The sequence below is a fragment of the Anguilla anguilla genome, chromosome 1 (assembly GCF_013347855.1).
Source record: "Anguilla anguilla isolate fAngAng1 chromosome 1, fAngAng1.pri, whole genome shotgun sequence".
Taxonomy (NCBI): domain Eukaryota; kingdom Metazoa; phylum Chordata; class Actinopteri; order Anguilliformes; family Anguillidae; genus Anguilla; species Anguilla anguilla.
In genome coordinates, this window is record NC_049201.1 from 41,139,345 (window position 1) to 41,152,301 (window position 12,957).

Below are 12,957 nucleotides of genomic sequence, written 5' to 3' on the forward strand. Positions count from 1 at the left end.
CAGACAGATGGCTGCTCTGTGATTCGGCAAAAACGGGAAACAGCTGTAGCCAGTGCGGCTCCCCCACGCTTCACTGGAGCCTCTGTGGAGGGAATACATTTGCATAGGCAGGATTATCTGGTATCCGGCCTGGATCACAGGCCCAAATCTGGACTCTCACTTCTGCTTTCTCTGTACAACTCAGCTGAAAACCTAATTCACTAACCCCCCCAGAAGTAAGGGACTGTAAAGGAATCCACCAATCAAAGCTGTGAACAAGGATATTCTAATAAACAGTGGTTAGAAAAGCTAGATCTGATCATATCTAACACATATCTTTATTGTGCTAATGAAAGAAATGTCATGAGAAATTTAAAAAATCATACATGTAAACGGTAGAAGCATTTGAGCTTACATTTATGTCAGCCTCAACTCTGGCTCTGTATTGTGAAGGAAACCTCACTTTGCAGTGGGCTTAGTAGTTAAGATTCATAAGATGTTTTCCTACCTGTACACAATAACAGTTATGTCACTGGGATCAGAGGCATACTAAATACAGAAGTGTAGCAGGAAATAGCCATCCCTGCATTAGGGCAGTAGGACTGATCGCATGGTTACAGCTGTCCTGTTACTCTTTGATCAGGCCTCTGGGAAGACTGGACTACTTGCTCTGTTGGCTTGTTGTACAAAGTTTGGAAGCAGTGGCCAGCCACAGAACTTGGGCTTCTTCTGAAATATTTATTACCGACTTGACAAAAAGATGAAAAATGAATGAAACGTTTTTTTCATGGCCTTCCAGATTTTCAAAGATTGTTTCATGAAAATTACATGACAATTTCATTTTATGTGTATGCCACCTACAATCGGAGCCTTAATTACCACGGTCAGTATGTATCAGAAAAAATAAGAGGAACTTGTTGGACAAGGAAAGAAGTCAGTTATCCACATCCAAGAGGACATTCTTCATTCCAGATCCTGCTGGAATGCTTGCACTATAACACGCTGTAGTGTATTAAACTGGCATAGGGAAAGGGAGCGTGGGTAAAGCTAGAGTTAGATTAATATCAGAGAGGCTTAAAATAAAGAAGCATAAAAGGAGCCAACCCCTTTAACAGTGAGTCCTTTTCTCTTTTATGCTATATTACTTTTATGAACATTGGCCACCTTTTCACAAGTCTCCCCAAAAGTAATAACAATCCATTCGTTTACACCAATGTGAGACAATGTCAGACCATTATCTATGATTTTAATTATTACCTATAACCTATATTATTAAGGTTATCTGTACAGAATGACAAAATAAGAATATAATTCCACATGGTGCAAAAATGCAACAATCCATTTTCATTTGATTTTGTTTGTTAATATAAGAGGAAACAGAGGAAACACATATTGCACAAAAGCCAAGCAGGTCAGAGGTGCCACCCTCAAATCAGCAGTGTATTCCTAATAAATAAGGGTTTGATGGTCCCAGACATATGCCTAATTGTCAAATCAAAGCATTTGGGATCGACATACTTGCTCTGGTGATGAAAGTGTAATGATGGAACAAACCTACCTTTTTGTGTGGCTCGTATTTGAGGACATCAGTGCAGTATAAAGCTGTATGACAAACACCGTGTAACACCCAGAGGAAACACAGGAGGTGACAAGGAAGGACTTGCATTGCATTTCACATTATAGTCCCCACTACATGAAGATAGCTGAACTAAAACTTGAATTCACCAAAGAGACAGTAACAGTAACTTGCTCTTCATGCAAACCAGCTGAGTAATATTTTATGAACACTGGTCTGTTATTGTTTTCTGTTAATGCTGTTCATTTGAATGCTGTTCAATATTGGGTTGAAAACAAAATGTTCCAATGAAATTCCCATATCTTCTGACTAAGGATTAAAGTTACACAATGAATAACCTACTTTTAAAAAATTAAGTGACTGACAACCATTACACATAAGTATACAAAATCAATCAAGAAAAGATTTTAAATCTTAAAATTGATGTCATGTTACTTTCAAAGTTATGCACGAGACATCCATTTCTGATACATTCCTTGCTCAGTTCCAGTGAAGTTATACAAACATATATATTTCTGTTTGTTGATAAAATATCTGTGATCAAACTGATACAAATATTTGATAGACAGACCTTATTTTAAAAAGTAACATTTAATAGACACATAAGTACTCTAACGATATCTGATGCTAAAGCTCAGTGAACAAAAAGAACAATTATTATGCAATTATGCATTATGGACACAATGAATCACATACTTATAATTCTAAGCCTGTTCGGCATCCACAGGACACAGGCAAGAAGGAGGAGATAACTGGAATCAGCATGAGACTGAGATGTGGACTGAGGGGAGTTTGGTGAATGAATGTGTGAATGACTGTAGCTAGTAAAACTAGTAACAGTAGGATGCTAGCTCATGTTAACTGGCTCACTACATGTGAACCCACTACAGTGTTTAATTGTGTCTGCTATTATTTCACTGTATCTTGCATTCAGAATGTATTGACCATCATTAACATATTTCTGCCTCTCCAATCAGTATTGATGGCTACCTAATGAGCCAGATGCCTAGCTACACATATCAAAACCAGTAGAATGTAGTGTAACTAGTTATATGTTTTATTTGTGTAAAGATTCCAAGTTGCTACCTAGCAAGTTGGCGATTCTGTTGTCACACACTGGTAACTGTTATAATGATTCTGAATGTGCATTACATTTTGTAGGACATATGGTAGCAAGATGACTAATGATCACTATCATCATTGCCTATACAACACCACCACCACTACCTGACAACAATGTTGGATATGTTGTTAGTGGCAGACGTGAATTCAAAAGCTATGAGATGGCCATGCATGAATGTGCCGGCTTTTTTTTGGACCACTGTTAAGATATGATATCAGGGGCTTGCAAGCTAAATGCATTAACTCATGCTACAACACAAATATAATAACAAGCACGAAACCGTGCAGACCCACGGCGCACCTGTACAAAGTGTCCTGAGTAAAACTTGGCTAACTATATAGCTAGCTAGCTATGGCATGTCCTCACCTCTGTAACGGTATTTGTTGTTCTCCGTGTGTCCATACATCTGTATCGGTGGTATGCGCCAAGTAGGTTAACTAAAGTAGGCGAAACGCTAATATGTTAGGATTAGCTAAAGTAACGTTACTCGATAAAAGCTGTGCTTAAAGATTTTGTGCCGTTCGAAGTGGTGATTTTGGGAGATGCACCTGCGCATGCGTCCTACTAAACGAAGCACCACCTGCGCATGCGTCCCACCAAACGTCCCTCTCAGGTCGTCTGTGAGTGAGTGAGTGACCACAATTTGCCATGCATTGCCCACGGCGGCAGTTCCTGGCCAAACCAGTAGGGCAACTCAGACTGACTACACACAGGTATATTATTAGTGTGCAAGCTCTGTGATAGTTATTTCTATTATCATTCAGCCTTCTTCCCTTTTCCAGAAAAATGGTTGTAAATCTTTTAAAATTTTGACACATTTTATATTTGGCAGGTAGGAAGAGGACCCAAACCCAAATTCCCAGCCATTCTGACACAAAAAATCCTGAAGGGGGTGCTGCAACAAGGAGTCAAAAACTTTGAGAGGCCATACCTTTTTTACTTTTGAGGCACAAAGCAATATTTTTTCTACAAAATAATGTTGAAGGAGAGGATGAGATGAAGTTTTTACTAAATGTTAACTGAATTGAAAACAGAAATAAAAAAAACAAGGTCGCTACAAGAATCAGACTATTCTGCATCATCAGCAATGTTTTCTAAGAAGCACAGCATAAAGCTGGAATTCATCAAACTGTATTCCTAAGACCTTAAGCTTGGAAGACAATACACTTTTACTCTCATCTTCATTTGTGTACATTATAAAAGGCTTGCACCCTAAATTGCCGCTTGCGGCTATGTTTTATGTCCATGTCCAATCCCTCTACAGTGAAGATGGTGGATGGGAGATTTAGAATTTTGAATTGGTAGGGCTGTTTTAAAAATATAACAAATATGTTCCTTACATTTTCATACTGTACAAGGTAAAAGATAACATAATTAATATAATGATTAAAGATAAAGGATGATTCCATTCCTTTCTAGTAGTACATGATAAATGTTTTCCTCAAATCATGCCATATTCTGGTGAAAGGTGGGGATTTCTGAGATGTGAAACTGGATCCACGCATTTGCACACCTGCTGAGTATATACATATATATTATAAACTTTTAAAAAGTAACTAGGAGTAACTGAAGAAAACATGTAAACTGTTACTGCAGAACACCATTTAAGATGAAAAAGGGAAGAGCACTCAACATCCTCTGACTTCTCATTAAAATGTCGGCTCACTTCATGTGTTAAAAGGAAGTGAGGGCATTCAAAGTGCGACTCCGCCTCAAAACATTAGGCAACACAGCTGCTAAGTATCTTATGCAGTCACAAAAACACTGTGAAAAAACTGGAAAAAAAATTCAAAAGCAAGTCAGTATAGGGTTTTATTTTTATTCTTTATCACAAAGCAAACCTGCGGTCTCCTTATTAGTGGAAGCAAAGCATCCATAAAGTGAAAAGTTTCAGAAGATTTATTTGAGATATACATACAGTTATAGAAATATTCAGAATTGAATTCCTTAGCCTTGATACAAAACAGAAGTGTATATTCATTTTGTGACTTCATCCAAAGGTAACAAAAACGGTTATATAAAACATTACAACACTTAATGAATAAACATTTTCATTGTAAATCAAAGAAGATACCTAACTTTTAGTGCCTGAGTATTTCATAAATAAATGCTATCATCATAATCTATATAACAGTAGCATATACATCTTTGGGAAAGTACCATGTTGCCTTTTTAATTGAACTTAAGTAAAGTGATTCAAATTTGTACTTCAATAAAGAAATAGCCACAAAGTCCTGCTGAACCTTAAAAAATGTAAAGATTTCTAAAATGTCTATTCTATGGAGATAACAGGTCAGATGCTGGCGCCTGGTCTATCGGCCACAGCCAAAGGTCTGGTTCCATTCTTTGTAGAGCTCCAGGTCTTTGGGAGACACGCTGGGGCGCACGGTCTTGAGAGCCTCCTGGAAGTCGGAGTAGAGCATGGGACGCACCTGCTCGGGGGAGATGGTGGCGATGTCGGCGATCTGGATGCTGCGTATGGGGCCGAGGGCGGCCTCGCGGCACAGCTGGCTCATGTCCGCCCCGGAGAAGCCCTCGGAGCGCGCCACCACCTGCTCCAGCTCGTCCGGCCCCAGCTGGCAGCGCTCGCGGGCCGTCAGCCGGGCCACGATCTGCCGGCGGGCCGCCGCCCCGGGCAGCGGGATGTACAGCCGCTTCGCCAGCCGCCGGCGCGCCGCCTCGTCGATCTCCTGCGGCCGGTTGGTGGCCCCCACCACCAGGATGCGGTCGTCGGCCGACGTGGCCGCCCCGTCCAGCTGGACGAGGAACTCGGTCTTGATGCGGCGCGAGGAGTCGTGCTCGCCGTCGGTGCGCTGGGAGAGCAGCGAGTCGATCTCGTCGATGAAGATGACGGCGGGCTGGTGGCAGCGCGCGATGGCGAACAGGGCCCGCACCATCTTCTCGCCCTCGCCCACCCACTTGGAGGTGAGGGAGGAGGCACTGATGCTGAAGAAAGTGGCCCCCGACTGGCAGGCGATGCACTTGCCTATCAGGGTCTTGCCCGTTCCCGGGGGCCCGAAAAGCAGGATCCCTTTGGGGGGCCCGCGCAGGCCGGTGAAGATGTCCGGCCGCAGCATGGGCCACACCACGATCTCCTTAATGGTGGCCTTGGCGAAGTCCAGGCCCGCGATGTCGTCCCAGGCCACGGGGGGTCCGTGGTCCATGATCTCGCTCATGATTAGCTCGATGATCTTGGGCTCCATGTTCTTGAGCCGTTCGTCCACGAGCTGCAGCTCCTGGCCTGTTCCGCTCCCGGCGCCGCCGGAGTCACCCTCCTCCTGCTTTGGCAAGGGGGACACAAACTTTGAGAAGGCTCCCCGGGACCTGCTGGCGCCCAGGGACTTTTTCAGGCTGCCGGAGGGGAGCCCGCGCTGAGGCTGGGCACCCTGCTTCTTCTGCTGGCCGACGCTCAGCTGCTCCCGAGCGGATCTGAAGGTGGTGGCGCGGCTGTCCTCGCCTCTCCTCCCGCGGGCGTCGGGGCCCCGGTGGGATTCCTGCTCCGGGCCCCGGACCTCCTCGCCCTGGCCGTAGAAGGCTTTCCGCTTCGAGGCGTTCGAGGAGGAGGAGAAGAACGCAGGCTGGTGGCAGCCACCGTTGGCTTGGTGAGGAGGGCCGGCGAAGGGAGGAGCGCTATGGCCGAAGAGGGACGTGGCCCTGGGCGGCTCCCTGCTGGAGGAGAGAGGGAAGGCGGTAGCGGCCTCATCCGTGGTCTCCGCAGCGTCTCTGACTAGGCCCCCGACAGCGGCCCCAAACCCCTCTGCCGGACCCTGACTGATGTCGCCCCCCACCACGACCTGGGCGTCAGCCGGGGCCCCCGCAGAGTCCTGGGCTCTGCCTGTGAGGGCGCGCCGCATGCAGGGCAGCCCCAGCGCGACGCCGGCCGTCAGGGAGGACTCCCAGCGGTCGCTCTCGTTCCTCTGACTGCGGGCCAGGTGGAGCGCGCTCTCGGCGTAGTTGTTGAGCCCGGCACGCGGGTTGTCGGAGTCCAGGATGGCGGCGTAGCGCTCGGTGAGCGTCCCCAGCAGGCTGGCCGCAGCGGGCTGCGACAGGGTCGCGCTTGCCCATGCATACTGAATGCTGAGGATGTGCGCACGGTAGGCCTCGGCCTTCTGTTCAGGTGAGCAGGTGCCAGATGAAATGTCAAAGGACCGGCGCTGCCACTCGCTCAGGTGTTCTGCGTGCATGCTTCGCCCCTCGCCTCATGTGGTCCCTGCATGGAACGGAAAAAGGGACCATTAAAAATGCATGTGTATGAACAACACCTGCTCAAACACAACGAAGCCAAAAGACGAGCTTTTGGCCCTACACTGAACAGTAAATGTCCTTTAACCTTGGTTAAGTATAACAAAGACCCATTACATTGGGAAGAAATATCATGAGGCTCCCAATGAACTAAATGGAATGTGAACTCAGGAGCAGAGTAGTGTCACTGTTGTAGTGGTGGGAGGGTTTGGGTTAGTATGAGTGATGTAGTGGTGAGATGGTTAGGGGTAACATGACTGATGTAGTGGTGAGAGGGTTTGGGTTAGTATGAGTGATGTAGTGGTGATAGGGTTTGGGTTAGTACGAGTGATGTAGTGGTGAGATGGTTAGGGGTAATATGAGTGATGTAGTGGTGAGAGGGTTTGGGTTAGTATGAGTGATGTAGTGGTGAGAGGGTTTGGGTTAGTATGAGTGATGTAGTGATGGGATGGTTAGTATGAGTGATGTAGTGATGGGATGGTTAGTATGAGTGATGTGGTAAGAGGGTTTGGGTTAGTATGAGTGATGTAGTGATGGGATGTTTAGTATGAGTGATGTAGTGGTGAGAGGGCTTGGGTTAGTATGACTGATGTAGTGATGGGATGGTTAGGGGTAATATGAGTGATGCAGTGGTGAGAGGGTTTGGGTTAGTATGAGTGATGTAGTGATGGGATGGTTAGTATGAGTGATGTAGTGGTGAGAGGGCTTGGGTTAGTATGACTGATGTAGTGATGGGATGGTTAGGGGTAATATGAGTGATGCAGTGGTGAGAGGGTTTGGGTTAGTATGAGTGATGTAGTGGTGAGATGGTTAGGGGTAATATGAGTGATGTAGTGGGGAGATGGTTTGGGTTAATATGAGTATTGCAGTGAGACATCCAGAATGTAATGTGGTATACTTATTAGGAGAAAAAACAACACACAACTCATCATTCAGAAAAGTATGGACAAAGCGTACATTTTCATTCCACTTTTGACTTTACCACCTCAAGAGCATTTGAGACCTACATTTTCACAACCATAAATGTTAAAAAACAATATCTTGATTCCCATGTTATCATAAAGACTTGCTCTACAACACAGTTCATATGTTTGAATACTTTGACTTAATTATTTGCATTAATTTTCAGTCCAATGAATACACATGCCAATTTACAGTGGAATGTCTTGTACTTGTATTATTACAGTACGATTACAATTTGACTGGTTAAAGCACGGATGCACACCTCCGGTCCTGGTTATTGTTCCAACCAGTTACTATGTTTGTGAATCATAAGGCCATATAGCGGCAATGAATATCCTGAATATTTAAATAATTGGAAAATAAAAATAATTTCTGTATTCAAATATTTGTTATATATAATAGTTACTCTGATCACCTTAATGTTGGGACACTGACATGTATTCTTTGTTCTGGACACACTGTGGAGCCACTGGAATTCAAGCGCTCTAGTTCAGTGCGTCTGTAAGATAGCTAGCAGACAACAATCACCAAAGCATCAGCATGCAAAACACATTGAAGGTGTGAGAGTACTTCAAAAAGGCTGACAATGGCAGTGTTGTCAAAAGCAACATACAAAGCGCATGAAGGAACACTTGAAGAGGAGACACCCTTTTTAAAAAGAAGTGACTCCTGAACAAATTAGTGCAAACTACATGCCAATATGTTAAGCGGACATGTTTAAGTGGTTTACAGAAAATCCAAAACAGCAGGAAAGTCCAATACGGCTCACTTTTTTGGTCCTAGAGGTAAATTTGTTCCTTGTATGATGTACTTATGTACCCAATTGTGTGACTCTACATCATATATGTCAGGAGTTCTATGCTTCCAAAGTTTGCACTTTCAAGTGTCTGTTACAGTGCCACCATAAGGCCAGTTGGCACCATATTAACAGGGTTTACACAGGGTTTATATTAATGGACTCTATAAGCATGCTACATTTGGTGAAATTTTGTCAGCTCCTATTCAGCCATTTTTCAACTGGCAGAATAATAATAAAAATCATAACAATTACAAATGAAAAAATGTAAATGAAAAAAAAATAATAATAATAATAATTATAATAAAAAATAATAATAATAATAATAACTATTTGTTGAAAAGTTTTTTCAGGCCAAAGTGGGAGTATATCCAATCCCTCAAAATGTGAGTAGACTGACGCATGTGTTCATGAGTTGTATGTGGGTTTATCTCAGTACTGTATGAATTGTTTTGGACCGGAAACATTACTAAATAAAATAAAGCACAGAGGACGAATTTGCAAATGGAGTCGGCTATTTTTAAGAATCCTAAGGACTATGGCATTTGAGTCTTTGAGGTGACCAAACATTGAGATAGATACCAAGTGAGAGATGAGATGTTAAAATGAAGAAACGCGGGCCCAAATTACATGAACGCTTGTATGATAACATAACATATGGACTATTTCGTTTCTGCGAAATGTAGGCTACTTGTGAACGTTCAGTTGTAACCTGGCATTTTAATATTAATAATTTGGTAGGCATGAACATTTTCTGAAATTGTGTTTTACATATTTATAGCGCATACTCTGTATGTAACTAGGACGTTCTTTTTTCGACGCTGAAAACGTTTTCGTATAGACGGCTATCATTCAAGAGATTACCTAATCTGGCGAGCCATGTTGCTTGATATTTAATATAGATATTGACACTAAATTGTTATATTACTATTAGCTACATTTAAGCGTTTCCAAGAGAATTCCAAAGTATTAGGCTAGGAAAAGATAATAATAATAACGATACCTAAACGTTACTAGTTTAGCACTAGTCCAGCGACTATTTGTCCAAATTACCTGAAAATTGTCGCACGAACATAGGCTGTTCCAGATCAGAACCCCGAAGCAAAACAAGACTGACTTCAGCTGCCTGCAGCATAGCAGGCCGACTAGAATAAACAGGCATAGAAAGTTTATCTGGAAGCACAAGAGAAAACGGCAGCTGGAATTACAATACAGCAATGTTCGAAATTTTAAAGTTCCAGCGGCCAAACATCACATTTTACACTAGCTAGCTATAGTTAACCATTTGAGCCCCTAGCTAGCTGCGTACTTCACTAAATGTACCGGATATTTATTCATGATTTATTATTTGTCAACAAGCTACAACAGACGTTTACGTTACCTGAACATCCGTTTGTCTGCCTTAGCTATCGCTAAATGTCTGTGTTAACGGGTAACCTAAGGCAGCTTTCTAATTTTGCAAGTTAGCCAAGTTAACGCGAACTTGTTTAGCCAACCAGCAACGCTAGCTAAATATGCTATATTAAAACTTGACCGGAGATGTAAAAGGATAACTCTGTCAAAATTTAATCTGTGGACTAACGTTAATAATTCTGTTTAAAAGCCAAGTTATATTTAGTTTTAGAGCTCACTCACCTCAGTTTAGTGAACTCCGTTCAGACTTCCCGCCAGGATCTTTACTTTACCCACTGTGCACTGAAATTCAAAAACTGGTGTGAGGTTCAAGACAACAGCGACGCCCACCGGTGAAAAAGAGCCCCACAACTGCCAAAATGACAAAGGAAACTTCTGAAATTGTCAGAAACGTACCGTAATTATTTATTATTTAGTGTGACCCGTTTACATACTGTATACAGTCATATGTTCCAAAATAAAGGAAACGATGGAAATGTTGTGAATGTTCAGAGCACCGAGGGTTTTGTTGTAGGTTGTAGTAAGGTTAATTAAAGCGATGAACTTCCTTGTATTGACTCCTGCCTCAACCCACGTGACAGGAAAACACCAGCGGTTATTTATCATATAACCTAATTACATCATGCAGCCTAAATATGATGATGATGATGATTAGGTGTAGGGGTATACATATGACAACTTATGTTGTTGCTGTTGTTGTTGTCGTTGTTGTCATTATTATTACCTACAGTTTTCTCCTTAGACATCCAAAACGTGCTACACTACCCAATATGAAAGTGTTCTCTTGATACAACTGATACAACAATACTATGGCACTACCTAAAAAAAAATTAAAGCTGCAAACAAACCCAACTTATACTATATCTGGAAATGGAGAACACTTTACAATTATATCAGGAAAGCACAAATGGTCAAGAATAAAGCAGGAGAACTGCAAGCAATTGATTGTATTAATGGTACTGTCAAAACAAACTGACAGATCCTTTTTTGGAAATAAAAAATCATTTATGGTGTCATATTAAAATCAAATTTTCTTGAAAGTTTGAAGTATTGGTCTCATAAGATGGGACTATGATTTGAAAAAGCTGTCCCATTGCTGTACTGGAAATGAATTTACAAACATAATTTCAGTCTGCACAATATCCCACTGGAATTGCAGATATGTGTTGTTTAGGAACAAATCACTGTTCAATGAGAAATAGATGGGATAGGGGATCTGGGCTGAAACACACTTGCTGGATGACAGGGGAGCATTATGCTATATGAGGAATCTAGTTTAAAATTTGATTCATTAGTTGATTGTACACAGTATGACAATGTTATCACAGCAATCCTACAATCAATAATTGCAATGTCTTATAACTCATCACAAGATTCATGTACAGTCCCATGTCTTCCTAAACTTTTGGTGAATGGGCATGACTTTACCGGCTTCAAAATACCACAATCCGTAAATAATTTCTTGATGAGCTATACCCAATTCAATCAAACAGAAATTCAATTTCTCAGATATTCTGAAAAGCTCACTTTTGAGAAACTAAGAACCAATTATATTAAGTTTCCATTAACACCACTTCCCACCACCATTCCTCTGGGGGATTTCTATGAAAATGATTTGGACTGGATCATAACAATTGTACTTTTTGTGATGAAGATTTATTTTATTACTTATTTTATACATGCAAATTTGCTAGAGCTTTTTGGGAGGACATATGTTATTGGTTAGCTGAATTGTTTCAAGTAACTTGGCCCAAGTGTGGATAGGTTTGTAAGATTTTACAAATGCAAAAGCAATAGTTTAAATGTTTTATTTTTAGTTAGCCAACACAGAAGTTTGCTTTAGTCAAAGGGGGCTCTTGAACCCAGGTCTGTCACTCATCCAAGATCTAAAGGCAAAAACACTACCCAGTGAGCTGCAAGGGGAATAGACTTCAAGTTTTGCTGTTTTAAATGTGGGCACATGTATATATGTCCATATGTCCATTTTGTGTCTGATGTTTTTATTGGCAAATATACCTAAATGTCCAATAGGGAGATATATTCTTTGTGAAGCATTTGAGATGATGTAATCAGGAAGGAAAAAGAAGAAGGAGGAAAAAAGGCAAAACCCCCTAAATTTGGGGCTTTATTGTGTGGATGTGTAAAGTTGTTTGTGAATTCTGTCCTTTGAAATGGGGTCAGAAGATATAGGAATTAATGTTTTTAAGGGCTGAGTGTCTGTGGTCACTGTGGTTATTTCTGTAGGGAACCCTAAAATGTACCAAAGTCTCGGTGCTGTATAGGTATGGGCCCCATATATGTAGTATATATTGCCCCACCAAGCCATAATTTGGCAGGATGGTTTACCTGCCATCCCAATCTGTGTCACATGCATGATCGGTGACCTTCTATGTTCGGCTACATCACAATTGCAATACACAGACCCTTTACTGGATACAACGCTATCACATGATTGTTTAATTCAAAAGTTTTGCACTTACGAGCTAGTAGCTAAAATGGCTATCTAACTGATAGGCTGGCTGGCTTGCTAAGATGGCTACCTGCTAACGTTAGTAGCACTTGTGAATTACACACTCAGTGAACATTAGCTATGAAGGGGGATACATAACCAAATCAGTTTTTCAATAAACCCCTAAAGCAACTATTAGTTAGCTTACTATCTAGATAAGGTGCCTACTTTGCTATTTCAGCATCCATTCAGCTTTAGCTACAGTAACAACTTGCAGAGCTATACCTTTGGCTGGGTAGGCTATGCTTCTCTATACAAACATTGCAAACACAAAGTGGAACACAACGAACATCTGAACTACTATATAAATCGATTAGCACACATTAGTAAAACATTTTACGACACACGCACTTATA

At 41.9% G+C, this 12,957-nt stretch overlaps 1 protein-coding gene across 7 annotated transcripts; it reads right to left on the reverse strand.

The window, feature by feature from the left end:
- Positions 1-4,472: 4,472 nt before the first annotated feature.
- fignl1 (fidgetin-like 1) lies at positions 4,473-10,627 on the reverse strand. 7 transcript variants are annotated; one of them, XM_035434468.1, is made up of 4 exons: positions 10,489-10,627; positions 10,315-10,374; positions 9,733-9,852; positions 4,473-6,888 (listed from the first exon to the last, which is right to left on the reverse strand). In XM_035434468.1, the coding sequence occupies exon 4, from the start codon at positions 6,860-6,862 to the stop codon at positions 4,991-4,993; it is 1,872 nt and encodes a 623-aa protein (XP_035290359.1). In that variant the 5' UTR covers positions 6,863-6,888; positions 9,733-9,852; positions 10,315-10,374; positions 10,489-10,627; the 3' UTR covers positions 4,473-4,990. The 7 variants fall into 7 exon arrangements, with proteins under 7 accessions (XP_035290359.1, XP_035290440.1, XP_035290692.1 ...); XM_035434549.1 differs by lacking the exon at positions 9,733-9,852 and having other exon boundaries at positions 10,489-10,626; XM_035434801.1 differs by lacking the exons at positions 9,733-9,852; positions 10,489-10,627 and adding an exon at positions 8,299-8,393 and having other exon boundaries at positions 10,315-10,413.
- Positions 10,628-12,957: the final 2,330 nt, after the last annotated feature.

What these genes read in the sequence shown, in the direction of transcription:
- fignl1 (XM_035434468.1), bottom strand. Translation starts at nt 6,862, where the DNA reads ATGCACGCAGAACACCTGAGCGAGTGGCAGCGCCGGTCCTTTGACATT.